At 40.8% G+C, this 20,015-nt stretch overlaps 2 protein-coding genes across 3 annotated transcripts; one reads left to right on the forward strand and one right to left on the reverse strand.

Moving 5' to 3' along the window:
* The first annotated feature begins 33 nt into the window (after window positions 1-33).
* slc37a3 (solute carrier family 37 member 3) lies at window positions 34-11,704 on the forward strand. The gene is made up of 14 exons (XM_020639516.3): window positions 34-159; window positions 4,211-4,437; window positions 5,466-5,580; window positions 5,899-5,991; window positions 6,243-6,326; window positions 6,413-6,558; window positions 6,921-7,017; window positions 7,095-7,179; window positions 8,029-8,237; window positions 8,342-8,483; window positions 8,850-8,951; window positions 9,229-9,428; window positions 9,744-9,809; window positions 10,084-11,704. Exons 2-14 carry the CDS (start codon window positions 4,361-4,363, stop codon window positions 10,174-10,176), a joined length of 1,509 nt encoding a protein of 502 aa, XP_020495172.1. The 5' UTR covers window positions 34-159; window positions 4,211-4,360; the 3' UTR covers window positions 10,177-11,704.
* Window positions 11,705-12,349: 645 nt separating this feature from the next.
* Window positions 12,350-18,631, reverse strand: cdkn1d (cyclin-dependent kinase inhibitor 1D). Of its 2 annotated transcripts, none has more exons than XM_020639494.3 (3): window positions 18,474-18,631; window positions 15,627-16,108; window positions 12,350-15,222 (listed from the first exon to the last, which is right to left on the reverse strand). In XM_020639494.3, the coding sequence occupies exons 1-3, from the start codon at window positions 18,482-18,484 to the stop codon at window positions 15,164-15,166; spliced, it is 552 nt and encodes a 183-aa protein (XP_020495150.1). In that variant the 5' UTR covers window positions 18,485-18,631; the 3' UTR covers window positions 12,350-15,163. The 2 variants fall into 2 exon arrangements, with proteins under 2 accessions (XP_020495150.1, XP_020495151.1); XM_020639495.3 differs by lacking the exon at window positions 18,474-18,631 and adding an exon at window positions 18,000-18,175.
* Between the last annotated feature and the right edge of the window lie 1,384 nt (window positions 18,632-20,015).

The raw sequence follows: 20,015 nt of genomic DNA on the forward strand, positions 1-20,015 counted from the left end.
TGTCATTCCCCTCGTGTTGTTCCACCCCTGTCCTGCTGGTGGCAGCAGTGCGCCGCCGTGCTCTTGTTGTGGGACGCGACGTTCGCGTCACAGGAATCCACAATAAACACGGGATTGTCTTTCTGCACTACACCGAGAGCAAACTACACGAGCAGAAAGGTAAGAAAACGCTCTGTCTGTTGCTTGTTTCTTCAGAGTATGAAGCTTTAAATGTCTGTTGTGTGAAAGTCGACTTTAAAGGTTCAAAGGACCCGGAACTGGCTGTGTAAATAAAGGCTCGGTGACCAAGTAGCGTTATGTGCCTTGTCACTTTATGAGGCAGAGATGGGCAGAAACTGCTTGGATTAGGCAAATACAGCCTTTACATTTCTTGTGAAAATTCGTTAAAGACTGGGTATTTAGGACCGTATTTTGCATGTTTATTAAAAGATGATATTGTCATCTATGACCAGCTAAATAATCTGGGTTAGCACACCAAACAGAGTTAATATGAGAGGCACAAAGTAGACTAAAGTGATCCGTCTTTTCTTCAGTCTGCAGGACTATTTGATAGCGACCATTGAACTGGTTATCACGCTTTTTTGCCCATTTTTTTCCTTTCATTTTGTCCTCCAGTGGATAATAAGATAGTCCCACCTGTCAGTTTCTGTATCGATGGGGAATGAAAAGTTGCTGACACACACCTTTGGTGGAAACAGCACCTGTGACAGGCTGTTTGAACAGTGCTTTGCTGAAAGAAAGGGAAAGGGATATATGGATTGTGTAAATGTATAAATCATAAAGAAATCATTGTATGTCAAGTTGTATATATGTTTGGAAAATCATTGGATTGTAAATATGAAATATAGTATCATAAATATAGTGTAGCAAATTGTGTATATATAGAGATTATAAGGAACACAGGAAGTTAATTTAATTTAATAAATATTAATTATTGAGCTGTGGAAAAGGGGTAATAAGTTTTATACTTCTTCCGCCTCCTTTTCAGGCATATCAATTGAATATATGTAATTTGCTTTTTCTTTTTTTGTGAAATAATTGGAACTTGTATTTTTGTGCTTTTCATTTTGTTTTGTATTTTTGATATGTTTTTTTATTTGATATGTCTGAAATAAATTGAATCAATCAATCAAAAAAACAAAACACTGCGAGACACAGAACAGAACAATCTGAAAAAACTGAACTGTAAAGAGCAACAGATACTAAAGTTCACATACAGTTGTTCTGTAATAACAAAAGGCTTGTCATAAGTAAGAAAAGAGCATGTCGATTACAATATTGGTGCTTTCATGAGATCATTCTGAACTTGTTGATTTCGGTATGAAAAACATCTCTCCCTTCTTCTATTACAAACCTGAGTAGACAGAGCACACAACCGGATACAAGAAGTGTTGCTCGACTGTTAACCAGGATGTAGAAGCAGTCATGTGGAAAAAAAAAACAACTGACTTTCATATCAAGTTTTTTTCAGATGAATGCTTCTCAAATTAATCACACAAGCGATTACACAGACGTTTCTCCAAAGAATCTGACAAGTCTAAAAGTCTGTTTTGTTTCGAATTAAGATTGTTCATTGCTTGAGTTGTACTTTCAAAACTGATCTCTTAAACCAATCCCACAGATTGTTTTGCGCTTTTCAATGCTGATCCAGATTAATGCAGATTGTCTCTGTCTACCATGTAACCGATCTACATTCAGTTTCTTTTTTCATCCTCATTACATAAAAAGTATTTTTTACCCAAAATACCTTTGGTGCAATTTGAAGGAAAGCATGAGAAACGGCTGTGAGGAATGCATATTTTAAATTGAGGGGAAAAGGCAGCACCAATGTAGAATAGGTAGTCTGTCTGAGGGAAAACCCAGGTTTAGGTATCAGAGTCCTTTTGGGTTGAGAAGTAGCGCTGCATCTCTGTTTTCTACTATGTAAAGCTGTGTTAACATCATGAGGTGCTACACAGCTAACACTGAACAGGCTGCTGGGTGAGGTGTAATACACTGGGCCCTTTGATATGTGTAGTGGCCGGACAACACCTAACATTCAGCCCGAATGCTTCTATTGATACTCGTTTTTTTTTAACCAAAGGAGATGGAAACTCTGGACAGGAGGCTGCCTGTTGCAGCACAGGTATCATCCATGACCGGTTCAATGAACAGTAGTGGAGCGGCTAAGTGCTTATTTTCGTCAGAATCTTTCAGTCGATGATACAAGCATGCAAATTGGTATGAGCAGTCTCTAAGGGTTGCTTGACAAGAAAACACTCCCAGCCACTTGAAATGTATATTTTCAAGATGGCCGCCCCCCTGGATCCTGAAAAGATCAATTATCTCATAGAAATGTATTGGGGGTTTTTTTCCGTTAAGGATGATTAGATGTCATTTTATTTGATATGTTTTAGATTATGCTAAAGAACAACTTTTAACGCATCAAAATACAGTTGTGTTGATGTGTTGATCATAGATAGATTAGACTAGAGTGAATATCTGCACCATCAGGGCACACTGGTGATATATCACTGCTGTTAAACTCAGAGTGGGGTTCAATGTCACAGTTAGATAGCCGCACCTGAATTGACAGGTCGTGCCAGCGCGGGAGAGCCGAGCCAAGGTTAATGGGGTTTTAGTTAACCGGATGGTGTACAGATCGCACGGGATATAAATGGCATTGGATGAACGATCGGACTAAGTGTAGGGTTAAGGCATGAAACTTGGTTGTATCCCATACATCAAAGTGCTTGGTAAAAGGTGGTAAGCGGATAAACCCTCGGCCTCTGCCTGTGCATTTGCTGCAGACGTTGGCAGAAGCCATCATAACAGTTGAGAAAACTAACTGGGACAGATGTTTCATTTGTCAGCCAGGACACCAAGGAAAAACTGATTCAGCCGAGTTTATTCAACAGAGAGCACGAGTCTTCTGGACTCCACTTCCACCTATTGCGGAGAGTTGTTGGGAAATGTGGGCGCACCGAGGCATCTACTGGAAGGTGTAAGTGCTTCAGATATGGACTCAGTTGCCCCCGCTAGAACCTATTTGCCTGTTTCTTTTGGCAGAGTTATTCCCCGTTGTCCTCTGTGTTTTCAGGTGGCTCGGCTTCCCCTCGCCACATCGGCGCATCATGTTTTACTTTGATACCAGCCTGTTACTGTGAAAATTGCTCCCGCTGCCTATATCTAACAGTGAAGCCCGTTTTCAGTTTAGTTCCTTAGTATTGTTTGAGATACTTTCTGTTTGTCGTGGTTCCGTGGCTGTGTCAGCCAGAGCTGCTGTTGCCTCTGGATCTGTACTTATTGTCATTCAGTATTAGCCATTGCTCAATTGTTATTTTGGAGCACTGTCCATTCAGCAACACAACTGTTCTAATTTATTCATCTTATTTTTGGTATTTTTAAGTATTTATTTGACAAATTGAATGGCTGTTAGTTTAAAAAAAACAAAAAAACCTCCCTTGTGACTGTTACCTGGTCGTTGTAAGGGAGCTTGTGTACCTCAGTGAACCCTGAGAGCTACGCCGGTGAGAGGCAACTCCTGACAGGTTTTACCAAACTGGACAGGCCCAATACATTTCTGTGAGAAAATGTATCATTTAAAGATCCACATGGCGGGCGGCAGTCATCCTGAAAAATGGCCGCCATCTTAAAAACTTCGAGCGGATGTGGACGTTTCTTGTCAAATGACCCTTTGAGACGGCTCATGGCAATTTTTTAATGCTTGTATCACCAACTAAATGATTTCTTAGGCCAAACTGCTCCACTAAGGTGGTGGCCATCTTGGGAAAAAAATGGCCGCCATCTTGAAATTTCAAATGTCTCGGACAATTTTCTTGTCAAGTGACCCACGGAGACAGCTCGTGCCAATTTTTTTTAGGCTTGTATCACAAATTGAAAGATTGTAGCACTTATCTGCTCCCCTACAGGTGGAATGGTATTCATCACCTGGTGGTCACTAGAAACTTGGGTGGGTGAAGTCAAACTCTGCAACCTTTGAAAGGAACATCCACTCTTTCCCTTTTTGCATGAAACACCTATGGTCAACTTTAATCCTGGGATGTGTGGCGGTGATAGTCACTGTGTGTGGATAACCATTCATTTGTAATAAACTTCTCTCAAACAGAAACAGTAGCGTTGTTTAATGATATGACTGTTTTTAGTCAAGGTAATAATCAGTATCATAAAAAAGGACATATTAACACATTTTCTAATTCCTTCTCTCCAGGCTACTTTGTTCCTTTGTCCTTTTCCCATCAGGCATAGTGGGAAAATATAGCCGAGTCCCCTCCCTGTCTTGTTGCTATTCCCCCTGAAGACCTCCACCACCTCCTTCTTCCTTGTCCTCCACCTCTTCTTCCCTCCAGCCGCCCCTGTGATGCCTCCCTCGTGCTGTGGCTACCTGTCACAGTACACCCATCATCACCTGGTTGTCTTCCTCCTCACCTTCTTTAGGTAATGTAGACATCAAACATACCTTAAAGATCTTCCTAGAAAATCAACTCCCGGGTTGGTTTCTAGATGACCCTGTGGTATGTTTTCTTTTTTTAAGGCTTTTGTGTTTTTTTTTTGTTTTTTTTATTGTTAGCTTTATTTTGAAGAAGCTGTATGGCATACTGAAAGGGAAACGTCCCCAGAGAGATGGGGGAATTAGATTCCAGACATATTTGGCTGCAGTTTTGTAACAAAAATCTTCTTACAGGCCATTTATAGCCCACTGCGTCACAACCCTAAGAACACAGTTGCATAAAAGAGAAATGTAGCTAGTAGAATAATGCACTGAGGCTGAGCTGTTAAATTAGGTTAAAGGTCTCTGAAGCAAGGTGAACCTAGGTGAGATGTGGTCAAGATAACTGAAACAATAAGTAATGATTTCCTATAGGAAGGCATGCTACACGGAGACTTTAAATGTCTCAAACAGAATGTGAAAAATGATTTGGAACATTTCGGGAGTCATTTTTAGAAGCCAAGAATCCAAATGAGTGTTAAAGCAGAGGAGAAAATGTGAATGGAAATCTGTTTAATGCCACCCGGTGAATCCCATTGCGTGCGTTTGTTTCAGTCCGGTCTGTTGATCTTTGATCACAGTAGATTTGGTGTCACACGTCTGCAGCCTCAGTGTGACCCTCTTATCACAAAGCAAAGTGCCGCCTGCAGCAGGAAGTTTGCACACGGGGCAAAATGCTGCTCAGCAAAATAAAGTCTTTGCATTTGAGTGTGTCCTGTAAAGTCTTTGACCTGAACTGAACTAGTGCTCTACTGGAATTTGACCTACTGAATGTATTCCGCGACCATTTGCACCTGAAGACAACTAACTAGAACTTCTTTATTAATCAAGGTATTGCCATAAATTATTGTCAGTATTTAACACATGCTGCTTTGCTGAATTTGAGCCCTTAACTTGACAAATGGAGTTATTGTTTAGGTTAACAGAAGTGGTATTCCGTCTAAAAACCTGTCTGTTCTGTTTTGTGTCTCTCCAGCTATGTGTTGCTGCATGCGTCCAGGAAAACCTTTAGCAATGTGAAAGTGAGCATCTTGGCCCAGTGGACGCCGTCCATCGAGAATGGCAGCGCATCCGCATACTCCCCTGGCGAGGTAACGTTCACCATCAGAAACGATCTGAGTCAGGGGTCTTAAACTTCACTTCTTCATCAGAATGTAAACCAAATCAGCTGCCAATTTAAGTTCTCAACATAAAAAAAGCAGGATCAGAGAGTATCTGTATTTGTTTATTTATCACCAGACCTGAATTTATAAGAAGTGTACTTTGTTATTTTAAGTTTTTTTTTATTCTGAAAGGGAATGTGTGCAATATTAAATGTTTTCTTTTGATTGCAAACTGTATTTTGGTTACAGCCCTTCTGAAAAAGACAAGTAGATATGGTAATCTGTGATTCTGCTTTCCTCTCTCAGACATGGGAGGACAATCGTTTATTTGCAGATAAAGAGCAGGCCACTCTGTTTCTGGGAGCGCTGGACTCCATCTTCCTGTTCTCGTATGCAGTGGTGAGTTACAAAAATAAAACTTTTATGACGATTACTATTTCATAGTGTGTCACAGAAATACGCAGAACTGGCAGCAGCTGAGTGGTGACATGCAAACCCTCATTCTTCTCTGTATATGTTTTTTCAGGGGTTGTGGCCTCTAACAGCAAATTAACTATGAATGTAGAGCTAGCAGAGTTGCAGCTACTTGTCACTCTTTGACTAAATCAGCTCAGTAATTTTCCACATGTGTTGTTGTTGTTTGCACACAGGGCCTGTATCTGAGTGGTGTGATTGGGGACAGAGTGAACCTGCGCTACTTGCTCTGCTTTGGCCTGTGTGGCTCTGCTGCTGTGGTGAGTTCAAAGACCTCATGTCAGTGGTCAGCCCCTTCATATGACATGTTGGATTACAACTGTTACTTGTGTGTGTGTGTTTGCAGGAGTTTGTGTTTGGCACTCTGACTGAATGGCTCAAATTCTACAACGTCTACCTGTACTGTGGCCTCTGGGTGCTGAATGGCCTCCTGCAGTCGGCCGTCTGGCCCTGTGTGGTGGCCGTCATGGGAAACTGGTTCGGCAAGACGGGGTGGGTGACACTTCTCTGTTTACAAAACCTACATTTGCTCCACAGTGCTTCTCTTTTACAGTCGGATGAGTTTTGATCCAAACTGCAACATCTATGCAGCCTAAAAATATTTCGCCAAGTAGTCGTGTGTCAAGTTTAGAAAGGGAAAACGCCCACACGCGCACAATGACATCCATTCATCACCGCTGCCTCCAAACATAGACGCTATTTAGACTCAGTTTTCCTCAGCGACAGGACTTGCAAACAGAATTTGCTGCACTTAGAAATATCAACTGAACTTGTAAAGTCCTTTTTTTTTTTTTTAAAAAGTACTTTTATATTTCTATAAACTATTCATCACTGAGATTCATTTTGTTTTCCAGTCGTGGCTTTGTGTTCGGCCTGTGGAGTGCTTGTGCGTCTGTAGGCAACATCCTGGGAGCCTTCCTGGCTTCGAGTGTCCTCAAGTATGGATATGAGGTATGAAACACACACCTATGTTACCAGCACAATATGTTATGTTCCTAAATGCTTACATGATGTACTCTTGTGTGCAGTATGCCTTCCTGGTGACATCAGTGGTGCAGTTTGCTGGTGGGGTGGTGGTGTTCTTCGGCCTTCTTACATCCCCTAAAGAAGTTGGTAAGGACTTTTACAGGAAGAATGTGCCACATTGTACACATACAGACAGCAGAAATCAAGTATATCCTCTGTAAATGTCTCTCTGAGTCATGACTGTCAACAATGTGAGTGAGAAGCTTGAGTCCCGTCGGCTAAGTTGTTTTTAGAGCTGTGTTTACGTGGACGATAGCCGACTCCTCCCCTTGCAGATAAAAGTTGTTTCAGTCAGGGACTAGAGAAAAGAAGAATAACAAAGCCTACTCACTGCTTATTTCAATGTCACATAGGCGTTGTTAGATCAATGTGCCGTGTCAATTATATATGCAATGAGAAGCGACGTGCGCTAACATTAGCATGCTAATACAATGATGCGGGCCACAGGCAATTGCAGCTCCAGCCAAGGAAAATTTTGGTCAGCCACTTGCGCTGAACTCCTTCATGCGAACACAAGTGGTTGGAGGTGTGTCGCTGGAGGAGGAGAGCGGAGGCTTCAGTTTGGTGAAGGTGTCGCCAAACAGCAGTTTGTTTTGGTTTCGTGCTGGTGCTCTAGGGCGACTTTTAGTGGATTAAAAAGTGGCACATTCGTCCTTTTTTTAAATTGACTTTATCTGAAATGAAGCATCCTCTTAATTGCTGCTCAGTTCCTATATCTTACATGATTTCTTAATTAGTGTGTTTTCACAGTCATGGGTTATGTTGCTGCTTTTTTAACCAGACCCCACTCTATGTGTTTCCTTGAATTATCCTTACGTATACCCACAGAGACCATGTTCAACTTCCACACACACAGCACATTATTATCTGATTTCCTTGACTCTTGATTGAATGAAGGCACCGCTGCTCAAATGTGTGTGTGTGTGTGTGTGTCAGGTTTATGCTTGGAGTCGGAGACTGGGCTCAGCCCTGTGGAGACGGACACAGACAGCCACAGGCCTTTGATGAGCGACGAGGAGGATGATGCGGAGGTGGAGGTGTACGGCAGACCGTACCATTCAGTAACACAGCCGGATGAACCTCTGGAGGAGCCTCCAAAGGCCATCGGATTCTGCCAGGCGTTCTGTCTGCCTGGAGTGCTACCTGTGAGTCCAAGTATCAAGGAAAATGATTTACGAGAGGCTTTTTAAACAGGGACTGTTACATTGATCACAAACATATATTGAGCCTGTCCCTGTTTGTGCTGCAGTATTCCCTGGCTTATGCGTGTCTGAAGCTGGTCAACTACTCCTTCTTCTTCTGGCTTCCTTTCTACCTGAGCAACAACTACGGCTGGAAGGAGGCTGAGGCTGACCGCTTGTCCGTGTGGTATGATGTCGGAGGAATCATCGGTGAGTGACACACAAATAAGGACTTCTTCTTCCATCCTTTATAACGTCATTGCATCATTGAAGTGTCAGATGATATCAAATGTGCACTTTTTTCAAGGGATGTTGGTACTAGTATACTTAAAAAAACTGAATACAGAATAAACATGTGATTTTCTAATTTATCAGGCTAGTAAAGAAGTGCATTATGGGTTTCTTGTGTAATTCTCTCCAGTGGAGGAATGTCATATGTTGGTTTAGCTACAACAGTGGCGAGTTTATTACAATGCTAGAGTAATAATAAGAAGTTTACTCTACCATCTTTAAGAGTTTGGATGTAAAATTCTGTTTTCTCGTTCGTCTTTGTCGTTTTGTTTTTCTTCCTCTCAGGTGGGACAGTTCAGGGTTTGATTTCTGATTTCATGGGAAAGAGGTCTCCAGTGTTGGCTGTGAGTCTGGCTCTGGCCATGGGAGCCCTGGTGGGATACAGCCGTGAGTATACCTTTTGCGATGATAAGTTGAGTGACAGATCAGCAGAAAACAAACAGTTGAGACATAGTTTGATCTTTTATTCAGAACTTTAGTTTTAGGATTTAAACATAACTCATTCCCACCCATGCTTTCCTGACATAACCTCTTGCTCTACTTTGACAGGCACAGATTTTTGAGCGTGCTCTTGCACCATGCGATGTAACTTGAAGTGGCTCCTTGCAATAGTTTGAGCCACAACAGAATAATTCTAGCGTCTCTTTGTCTTCTTTGTTCTCAGGCTCACCAAATGACCAGCTGATAAACGCAGCACTGTTGGCCACCACCGGCTTCTTCATCGGCGGGCCGTCTAACATGATCAGCTCGGCCATCGCCGCTGACCTCGGGAGGCAGGATGCTCTGAGGGGGAGTCAGGAGGCGCTGGCTACCGTCACTGGCATTGTGGACGGAACTGGAAGTATAGGAGCCGCCGGGGGACAGGTGAACAAACACACACACACAAAAACATACAAGATCAAGTTTTAGATGCAACATGTGTTACTGTATATTATAAAGTTACCTGCAGAGCTGCAGTACTCTCAAAAGTAAAGTCCTTCAATGTTGAGAAGAACAAAAATCTCAATGTTCTTTGGTGTTGCTGGCTTGATCACTCCATGATCAGCAAGTCATATCCACAGTTTCACGCTGCGGTTATAGTTTGGATTGAAGCTCTGATTCAGCGCGTCATTTAGCACCGCTGTGGTTTTTCACCTGCAGATTGACAACGGAAACTTTTAACCTCCATTCTTCTTCTAGTACCTGGTGTCCCTGATTGAGAGCAGACTGGGCTGGACGCATGTTTTCTACTTCTTTGTCGTCATGGTAAGCGGACTTCCTGAAAATATTGTTGGCCTTTTTTCCAACTGCAGTTTGACTTGTGGAAATTTAGGGAAGTTTTGCTTTTTTTTTTTTTTGTGATCAAATATTTATTGGATATTTTTCAATATGGGTAGGCAGGAAACGATTACATGATTTCCTTTGAGCAGAACAAGGCATACATTGTGAAACTGTAGTACCTGCCATATTTACAACATAAACCTTTAAATGAACACATAACCCTTTTTATAATTAAGATTATTTTGTTCTGATGTTACAGACTGCGGGCAGCATCGTGTTCATCACGCCGCTGCTCATCAAAGAGGTCCGAGCCATGTGGAGGGACAGACACGCGCTGCAGCGCCAGCTATGAAGACGCCAGGTGTAATGTTTCTCAGTTATCAGTGCAAGTACTGCAGGGCAGCTCAGAAGTGGTGGAAAGATTTGATAAAAAATAGTTTCTCACCAACCATCAAGATGAGGTGGAGTTAGAGAACCAGCTGCTATACCTCCCACAACCACCAGTGGGCGTCTGTGAGCAGCCTGAGCTGAGAGAGTCTTATCCACTCACTGAGGTTTGAAACGTAAACTTACACTTTTTTTTAGTGCCTGATTAAAACAGGCTTTTTAAAGAGAAGCTGGTTGTCAACCAGTCTGTGAGTTCAGGCCTTGCGGGGTCTTCACAGAATGTACTGCTGTGTATATTTTTAAGATTTTAATGGATTGTGAAAACTATTTAAAGTGTTGACGCTTTGAATTGAGGTCATCAGATTTCCGCCTCTCAAATCAAGAGTTCTTAGCTTAAAGCTCTCTGAGACTATTGAGACGCTGAGATTGCCGAAAGATTGTGAATAAATTATTGTAAAGTAGAAATTCATCGTCACCATCATCAGCCTTTTTAAGCCATTGTAGATATGTATGATATTTTCCTTGATGTAATATTGCACTGTAGTATATTTTTAAGCTTTCAAGAAACAGTTTGAGGATTTTAATGAACCACTTAGATTTTAGCCGAGGTTTAGGAAACTTTCATGGAATAACCACTTGATTTCTCTCGTGTACAGCTTCGTGTAATCAGGTTTATGAACTATACTGTAAAGCATTATGGGTACTAAACACGGGTGTTTCACGGATGTGAAGCATGCCCATCATTCCTTTTTTGTTTTTCAATTTCTGTTTACGGGAATGTTTACACCTTGAGTTGTCATTGTCTTAATTTACAAGTGTTCTCTTTGAAAACACACACACACACACACACACTGACAAAAAGACAACCTCCAATTGTCTTCTTATTTGACATTGTCACACGTCTCACACATTGAAATGTAAACTGTAGACTGACATTTGCAGAAGACAAGAAACGTCTTGCCTGTTTGTTGCAGATTTGCACTTTTTTTTTTGTCTGGACATCTTGACTATGAATAAGTGTCTCAACATTGTGTGATTTTTTTTTTTAAAAAGCCAACAACACTTCCATTTACATTGTTAATACTCATGATCAGCGTTGGATGCTCATTAGCAGAGAAACCATAGATTAAGTAAGATTTGTTTCCTTCTCCACTAGACTCTTGTGTCAGTAACCACGAGTCAAAGGAAGATCATTTGGCTATAAGTCACTAAAAGGAAAGAATTTCTGACATTTCCAGCTACTGTGGTCAATTGCAAAAAGCAAATGTTACATGTAGATACATAAACCCCCCCATGTGAAGTAATTCTGAACACTTTATGCGAACAGTGAAGCTTCAACTTCTGTTGTCTTTAAACTTGCTGATGTACATTGAAATCTCTGTGGAATGTAGAACACTATCTGTAGTGATGTTTTTGTTTTATTTTTTATTTTTTATTTGTGTCCTTTTTAAGTGTGAATTTGATTTTAAATGAATGAAAGTTCAATTTGCAAACTTTGAAACTTTGGTCTGTTGTTACACATCATTGTGTTATGTCAATCTTTTCTCTAAATATCCTCTTAACCAGTGGTGTAGTGGAGCCTATAGAAGCATGTATACTCTACTTTTTACCCTAAATGTTTTTGAAGTGGTCCGCCCAGCAGAGGATAAACGGCCTCAGTGACATGTATGACTACTCATATTTAGTCAGTCTGTACTAACCAATCAGAGACAGAGTAGGGAGAGTTATCCCTTCACCATCAAAGAAAGAAAACAATTATTTACATGTACATAATACTGAATATTGTCAATCATTCATTGTGTGAATCAGAGTAGATTTAGAAGTGAGTGTATACATTACGGAGACTGAAGAAGGTATACCTGTGTTTACCCTGCACTACACCTCTGCTCTTAACTTAATATCAACATTTCATAAGCCAAATGTAGAATACAAAAGTCTCCTTTGTGAGTTGACTGTGAAATGCTCCTTGACAAACACCAGGGGGAGCTACTAGCTTGAGTCGAAACCCCAGTAGTTGACTGTGAATAGCTTTATAATAACCACCAGGGGGAGCTCCTTCCTTGAGAAGAAACCCAGAGTTTGAACAGTCTCTTTATAAATCCATGTTCATTAGTGAAAAGAAACAACAGACCAGTATGTTGTGGTTTATATCAGTCTTACGAACATTGTTTTATTCTGAGCACACTATGAAATCAACAACATGAAAGGTAACAGTGCACCAACAACCCAGCAGTATAACATTTGTCGTACAAATATCAAAAAGAATAGTGTATGATTCTGATCCAATAAGAAATACACTTCTTACATGTAGCCAGGATACACAAACCAGCTTTAAATTAAAACAAAATTATAACAGAGATCACCATTCCCCCTTGCAAATACCAGGTCAAATAAAAAATAAACAATCGCTACACTTTGATAAAGCTGCGACTGCTGGATTAGGGAGCCGAGTTTGCTTGGGCACAGCGAGACACAAACGAGATCATCTTGACATGTATTCCTTTTCCTTTAGTTTGGTTTTATTTCCTCTTCATGGAAGACTTAAAAAAAAAAAAAAAATCAAAGGACGAAATAAAGAGGATTTAGAAACTGTCTCACAGTTTGATGAGTCTGAATGGAGGAGAAAAAAAAAGGGGCTCAAATCTAAAAGTCAAGAAATTCAACGTGTGTCTCAGCTTTTTGTTGAAATTTGTGTTTTTTTATTACCATCCAAAAATAGATCTCTTGTCCACTTTGTTTAAAGAAGTGTAAAGACATAGTTTTGGGAATAACACAATTCGTTAGTTATTGCAGAACAAACGGGGGAATTTCAAATTATTTTCCTACAGAACAAATGAATGATATAAACTCAATAAGTTAATAAAGACTTTGAAAGTTTCCTCTGAACAGGATGAAAAGATAGACACACAAACATATATAAGGTGACAAACATTTAGACAATTTTAAGCACGTGAGCTATTTTTAGAGCTGTGAAACACACATTGAGTGATTATGAGCAACAGCTTTCATGCAGATTTTTCGCTCAGACTGAGGAGGTTTTGTTCCCCAAGGAGAGGCTGGGAGACTTTTAAAGGGGGCAGACAAAAGCCAGTCTGAGATGCAGGCCACTTGTCTGTCCGGAGAAATCCTTTTGATCCAGAAGGGGTCAGAGACATTTTCTCTTCAATGTTGGCTAATAAAAGTTTGTCCCTTTTCCTCATCCTCCCCCTCCCGACTTAATACCTCTGCTCTGCCCTTTTTCTGGGAAAGCAAAGTGAGGCGGAGAAGGAAGAGTGCGGGACAAACAACAAAAAGCCCCCTCACAGCCCATATTTTACCTGATGTGAAATTTGACGCATGGTGTAGCTTTTACCACAACATAATCACAAGTCCCTCCTTTGTTTCAGTCTCTCTTTTCGCCTGTAGACACAAGCAGTCGTATCTGCGTTGTTTCCCTGTATTTCAGTTGTTGTACATGATGAGGTAGTAAGAATGGATTAATTAAGACTATGGCTTTAATCCATATAAAAAGAAGAATGATTTAGCAGTTATGTTTTGAAAATCTGAACATGCTTCAGATCTTTTCCACTCATACAATGAGCAACTTGTATTAATAATGTGTTTCTAGTTGAATAGCAAAGCAGTTACTCTTTGGTTCAACTGCCACAACTCTCACAACAGGCGATAAACCTCGAGATAAACAAAACCAACACATTCATACTTAAAACTCTTCCAAACGTATGTACATAATGAGAACGTGTCGAGGACTGCGCAGCGACAGGAAAGTGTGCAGCAGCTCCACTCTTCAGATAAACAAAAACGTGTCAAAGAAAGTGGAACCAACAGTCTGGATTTCTCTGAGCTGCAGCAGAGTGATAAAACACTAGATTCCCTTCATTGAGGATAAGAGAACATAATGTGGATATAAAAATAAAAAAAAGTAATGAAAATGAAATGAAAATGCCACATTGTTACAAGCATGAAGCTGACAAAAACATACAGCTAAATAAGGTATGTTCTGGTCTATGGCCCAAAAAAAAAAAAAAAAAAAAAAAGATTTTCAAAACCCCATTATGCAAATAATACAAAGCAAAAAAAGGAATAAAGTCTGTGTGTAGTTTTCTATTTTCCGATGGTGTAAATATTTATGGTCATTATTATTTAAGCAGCAACGGTGGAGTTTATATGAGCCATAAAGACTTAAAGTCTAACGCATTGTTTAGGGGCAAAGGCACAGATTTCCACAAACACCTTATCTAACCTCGTTTTCAGCATTGCTTGTCTTTTTTGGATGATGATTTAACATCATGATTATTAAATAAATAGTAAAATAAGAAACACTGTTATTATAAGCCAAGAATTTTAGTCACTATCAAATAGGCACGACCGCATTACCTCATCGTTTAACCTCCACCGTTGACCTCTAACCTCGAGCTAATCACAGTCACGCTGCCAAATGTTGAGCCCTGGGTGAGCTTTTGACCCCTGAATAGAATCGTGCTTTCATCGCCGATGTGTGAGACCAAAGGTTAAGTGTTTTGTGAGGTCAAGAATAGTAACTCGGCTAATCAAAATCTTCTCATGACTTTTAGCGAGAAGGAGAAAAAAAAAGGCCTGAGGTCAAATACTATCCGAGGCCCGTTCAGAAGAAAATTAACCTCTTAAAACTAGAGCCCGTTTCTGTTATTAAGAGTGCATTCAAAATTATTTCACAGTACAAAGATGAAAAAAAAAAAAAGAATACAGTATTTAAAGAATGTATATAAAAAAACTGTTTGAGCATGATTCGCTAAGACTATGTTAGCTTCCTTGTGCTGAATACAAAGGTATGTGATGTCAGAAGAGTTTTTAAGCCCGTGCTGCACGAGCTTTTGGACAGTCTTTTACAAAATGCTACATATGTACATTCAATATGACACATATCGATGTGAGGTGACATGTAGACGTGCTGATCTTCTGTTGGTTGTACTTCTCTACTGCCGAGTAGGTTGTTTGTGACGCATGAGCTTCCTCTTCTTGATCTTGAAGAAATCTACAGGGGGGGAAAAAGACAAAATCAAGAAAATTAACTCCAGACATAAATACAAATCTGTCTTACTTGATAGCAATCTCTGTCTAACTGAAATAATAAATGTGAAGCTAAAACCAGCAAGTTAGCTTAGCACAAAGACTGGAAACACGGGCTCACAGCTGGCTTTGCCTCCAGTCCAGTACCAGCAAACTCACTTTTTAACACTTTTTATCTTGTTTGTTAAAGATGTGCAAAAAAATTAAATTGGTGCGTTATTACACTTTTATCTGTGTAATGCTAAGCTAAAGGCTAATTAGCATAATATTCATATACAGATGTCATCCCCTTTTTTCTAATTCTTTGCAAGACATGAATAAGCACATTTCCGAAATATTGATACAACTTCATATATTTGGTGGACTGACCTGTGATAGAGGACTGTTTGCGTTTGCCTTGCACTTTGATCCGATAGCACCCCCTGGTGGTCACTTCCAGGTACTCGTCTCCAGACCCTGACGAGCTGCTGGACCCTGAGGATCCCTCACGTGATGAAGATGCCGTCCGCCTTGTGCTAAATGGATTCCTCACTGGTTTAACCGTGCAGCTGCGGTAAAACGACGGCACATCCTGGCACCCTAGCTCCTCCCACTCAACGTTGGAGCCCTCTCCTGGCATTTCCCTCTGGAAGTCAAAGTTCCAGCGCTTGTTGGCCATCTCAGCACTCATGCAAAGTAGCCTCTCGAAGTCCATCTGCAGCTGCTGGTGGTCCACAGGCCCGAAGAGGTTCCTCCGCACAGGCCCCACCTTCAACTTCAAGGCCTCGATGCCCCCCAGACGTGAGCCCTCTGCTCTCGATTCTGTTGCTTGTCCCGCTGTTGATGTTGATGGAGAAGCCATCTCTATGTCCCTGTTGGAGAAAAAACTCAGTGTTAGAAGAAGGGCAGAGGTTGAGTTGGCTCTGCTGGGACTGCAGACTTTCAATGAGGTGTGATCGGAATTTTACGGGCATAGATCACAGACAAACATACAAGCTATTAAGTGCTCAAACCTCCTTACATGTACCAGCAGTACCTGCTCTCCTGTGCACCTCTTTGCTTTATGTGATTGAACACATGTGTGGCCTAAGCCGCTGAGTAATTACTGCAGCAACAGGTATCTGAACCAGCACCAAATAAATCTCCAACAAAATTCACACACACCCGGAGAAAACGTGACTCTCCACCTGCTCTGGTGTCTGACAGTGAAAGGTCACAAGTTAAGGTCAGAAGGTCACTTAGAGAAAATCAATGTTTACCACCTTTCCCCAGCTGACATGTGACAACTTTAATTAGAGGAGAACTGTTGAATTCTGGGTGTAATATCCTACCCTGTGTTTCCAGCTTCATCTATTCACAAACTGCACCGTCTCTAGGTTAAGTTCAGCATGTAGGTGGATTGCAACCACAACCTTTTCTTGGGCCTCTGTTTGACTCGTACTGCTTAGTGCTTTGTCAGCTGGACGGAGGCTGTAAACGACCATGATATGTGTTGGGATGGGCAAGACCTACAGCTGAGAGATAAATGATTTCACTACTGATACTAATACGATACTGTACAAGGTCAAAATGTTGTACTTTACTGATCTCAAACACGGAAATGTTAAGGGAGATTTGAGAACAAATACCACAAAAAAAACAAAGTTTGGGACGAGGGCGGTGGTGGCTGAAAAGTGGGTAGTGGGTTAACCCAACCCTGTCCAAAACCTACACCTTAAAAGATTGTTCTTAAGCTGCAGGTTCATTTTTATGAGTGCTTCGAAAAACAACCACCACAATTCAAGTGAATAATCTTAAAAGGGTAATTATAAGAATGAAGAAAAACAAGAGTTCAGTGTGCTAATAAAGACTTTAAAAACAAGCCTTAAGACAGAAGTAGGATGTTAGGGGAAAGAAACACCCAAGAGGGGCCAGAGAGAGAGAGGGGGGGGGGGGGGGTTACGCAATTATTTGAAATCCACAGAATAAAGAGCAAGGAAGATCACTACTAGTCAAATAGTCTGTAATTTTACTTTGTCTGTATGTATTGTGTTGAAATTGTTTAAAGAATAAAACGTGTGAAACCGCTGCAGACGATCTTTTAAGTTTTCTGAAGTGCTCTGATAACTTCTAACAACAGATTAAACCCTCACTACGTTACGTTCCTCCTTAACAGCTGGATAAATATCTAAAAGACTCGATTAAAAAACAAGTCAAAACCATAATTGTTCTTCTTACACCAGCGGTGAAAGTTGTTTGCGTGGGAAATGAAGTGGGCGCGGTAAATGCAGATCAGGTTTCCACTCTGCTCCGCTAATCCCCCTCTTCACATCCTAACCCCAATACTTCTAAAACAAAAAAAAACGACAATGTCTGCAACCCAGACACATTTCTGTGCATTGACGAGTAAGACAACACGCAGAAAGTTCACTTTTAGACAAAGTCATAATGGCTACAGTGTGTCAGAAAAAGCTGTGTGACGCGGTCAGACTCAGCTATACTCCACTGTGGATGTGGGTCAATGAGATGCGACACACTGAGCAGCCCGCATCTTGTCAAATAACAACACACTCAAAAATACACACAGGTTACACTAGACACACCACATAGCAGTTTTGACTTTTAAGAAGAACAAACTTGTGTTTAAGTTTACACACACAGAGGTGACATTTTCAACAAAATTGTCTCCAAATCCTCAAATAAACCTCACAACGCGATTGAATAAAACAAATACTTTGTCTATAATTTAACGCCATGAAAGGTCAAGTCATTATTGCCTCTTACCATCAGCGTCAATTTCTCTAAAGTTTAAAAAAAACACGTCCACACACTGCGCAAAGTTTATCCAGTCAGAGTGGGAAGTTGCTCCTTGAAAAGCCCCGTGGAAACAGAATCACGTCGACAAAGCTCCAGCCGACACTACCCACTGGAGGGTTGTCCGTGTTCCTCTTATCTGCGACTTGTTTGTTTAAGGACTTAACTAGAAGACTGTGGGGACGTCCTACTATAGGAGTCAGTCACATGGGTTCCCATCACAACAAGTCATTGTTGGAGCTTCTAGCCAGAGGGTAAACAACCATACCATCATTTCTGACGACAAATAAACGCAACACAAGGTGCAAATGCATTGCTGCAGAAGTGTGCAGAAATATATTTAAAAAAAAAAAAATGCAATGAAAAGAAAAGAATAGTCAAAATAATGCAATGCATGCTTTTGCATTGTGTATATTAAAGTGTATACTGGTAAATGTTTCTTACCACGATATCATGATGCTGAAAGAAATGTCTGCGTCTCAGTTCCTGCGCTCCAGCTCCAAACCTGTTGCTTCTGCACTCTGTACAGTCTGTGGTGCTGCCCCTGTACTTCACTCCTCCGCCAGAGAGTCGAGAAGTAGGTCAAATAACTTGGCAGTGGCGGCCATTTCCATTCTCCCGCAAAATGTGACACACATTCTCGTGTTATGCTTGCATTGCGTTCAGTTCTGGCCCCCAGCCCACACCCTCCAGTCACGTTGAACTGCAACGTGACTTCACTACAGTAGGTCAAACAGCCCCTTTTTGACTTTACGTCCTTCACAAGTTCACATTTACCACATTCCTCCTATGGATAGGTTTGCATAACATTTCGTTCTGTGAGGTGGAAAAAAAAAAAAGGCGCCGAAACGCACCTCAGTGCAGTGATCATTACATGTATTCAGTAAGAACAAGTTAAGAGGAAACACTGCTGTTTGACTTCTTCACCTTTTCATAAATAAAGACTCTTAGTCATAAATCACAATGAATGCTATTTTGGCTGATAAAACCACTAATCTGATGTTAGACAATATTGAATAGAGCTACAATTATGATGCACTTACTTTAGTAATTTATCAGTAAAAAAAAAAAAAAAAATCCCCAGGTCTACTTTCTCAAATTCAAACATTTTCTTGTTTTTTCTCTCTCCACCTACACTTTCATCAATACTTTATCAATTAAAACAAAGTAGGGCTATATGGTTAGAAAGGGGGTGGGCCAAGTTTTCCACATGTTGCAGGCCCATTAAATGATCTGCTTTATATCACCATATGGCCTAAATGTTGCTTTCTTCTTTGGGGCATGAAACTTATTGGTAGGCTACTGGGTTTTATTTCCAACTCCTGAATGAGCTTCCTCCTTGTTGCATCATGAAGTAACACTTCCTACACCAATTATTTTTTGTTTTTTTCTTCTTCTGTGACTATTATGAAACACATCGGTTCTTCTTTCCTCTTCCTGTAATTAAGCCATAGTTTCTCCTCTTTCTTATGATCACATGCACTCTATCTGTTACAAGGAAGTATTATGAGCTTCGACCTATTTCCTGAATATTTTTTCAGTGACACATTGTTGAAGTCATTTGAGAGGGTGCTGCTGGCTGACCAACGCCCCTCACTCACAGAGGTTATTCCAGGATTGGCACTCACTATTTTTACACATTAGTCAGTGCCTGGACAGACTCACACAAGTAACGTTTTGTTTCCCGCTCAGACTTGAAGGCAATGCTGATGGCTTTGAGATGCATCGCCTTCTAAACTGAGCGGGAATTCAGTATTGGCATCGCAGGTAGCAGCAGTTGTGGAGCGGTCATTGTTTGTGTGCACTGTGTGTGACAGTCCCTTTCCTAGAAGTACTTACGTCACCGCTAAGGAATGTTTCCTTGAGTCGAAAACAGCTATTTTCTCATGGGGGAGCTTAACTCAAGTTCAATACAGTGCAACACAAAGCTCATAGAAAGCAGAACATTTTCTCTGAGGGTATCCATGTGTGTTTATGAGTTTGAAA

Source organism: Labrus bergylta, chromosome 23 (genome assembly GCF_963930695.1).
Source record: "Labrus bergylta chromosome 23, fLabBer1.1, whole genome shotgun sequence".
NCBI classification, from domain to species: Eukaryota; Metazoa; Chordata; class Actinopteri; order Labriformes; family Labridae; genus Labrus; species Labrus bergylta.

Excerpts from the sequence above, each read along its gene's own strand:
- cdkn1d (XM_020639494.3), bottom strand. Across the intron at positions 15,223-15,626 it reads CAAACAGTCCTCTATCACAG|ATTTCTTCAAGATCAAGAAG; the intron begins GTCAGTCCACCA and ends CCCCCCCTGTAG.
- slc37a3 (XM_020639516.3), top strand. The coding sequence starts at position 4,361 with ATGCCTCCCTCGTGCTGTGGCTACCTGTCACAGTACACCCATCATCAC. Across the intron at positions 5,992-6,242 it reads TCCTGTTCTCGTATGCAGTG|GGCCTGTATCTGAGTGGTGT; the intron begins GTGAGTTACAAA and ends GTTTGCACACAG. Across the intron at positions 9,429-9,743 it reads TAGGAGCCGCCGGGGGACAG|TACCTGGTGTCCCTGATTGA; the intron begins GTGAACAAACAC and ends TTCTTCTTCTAG.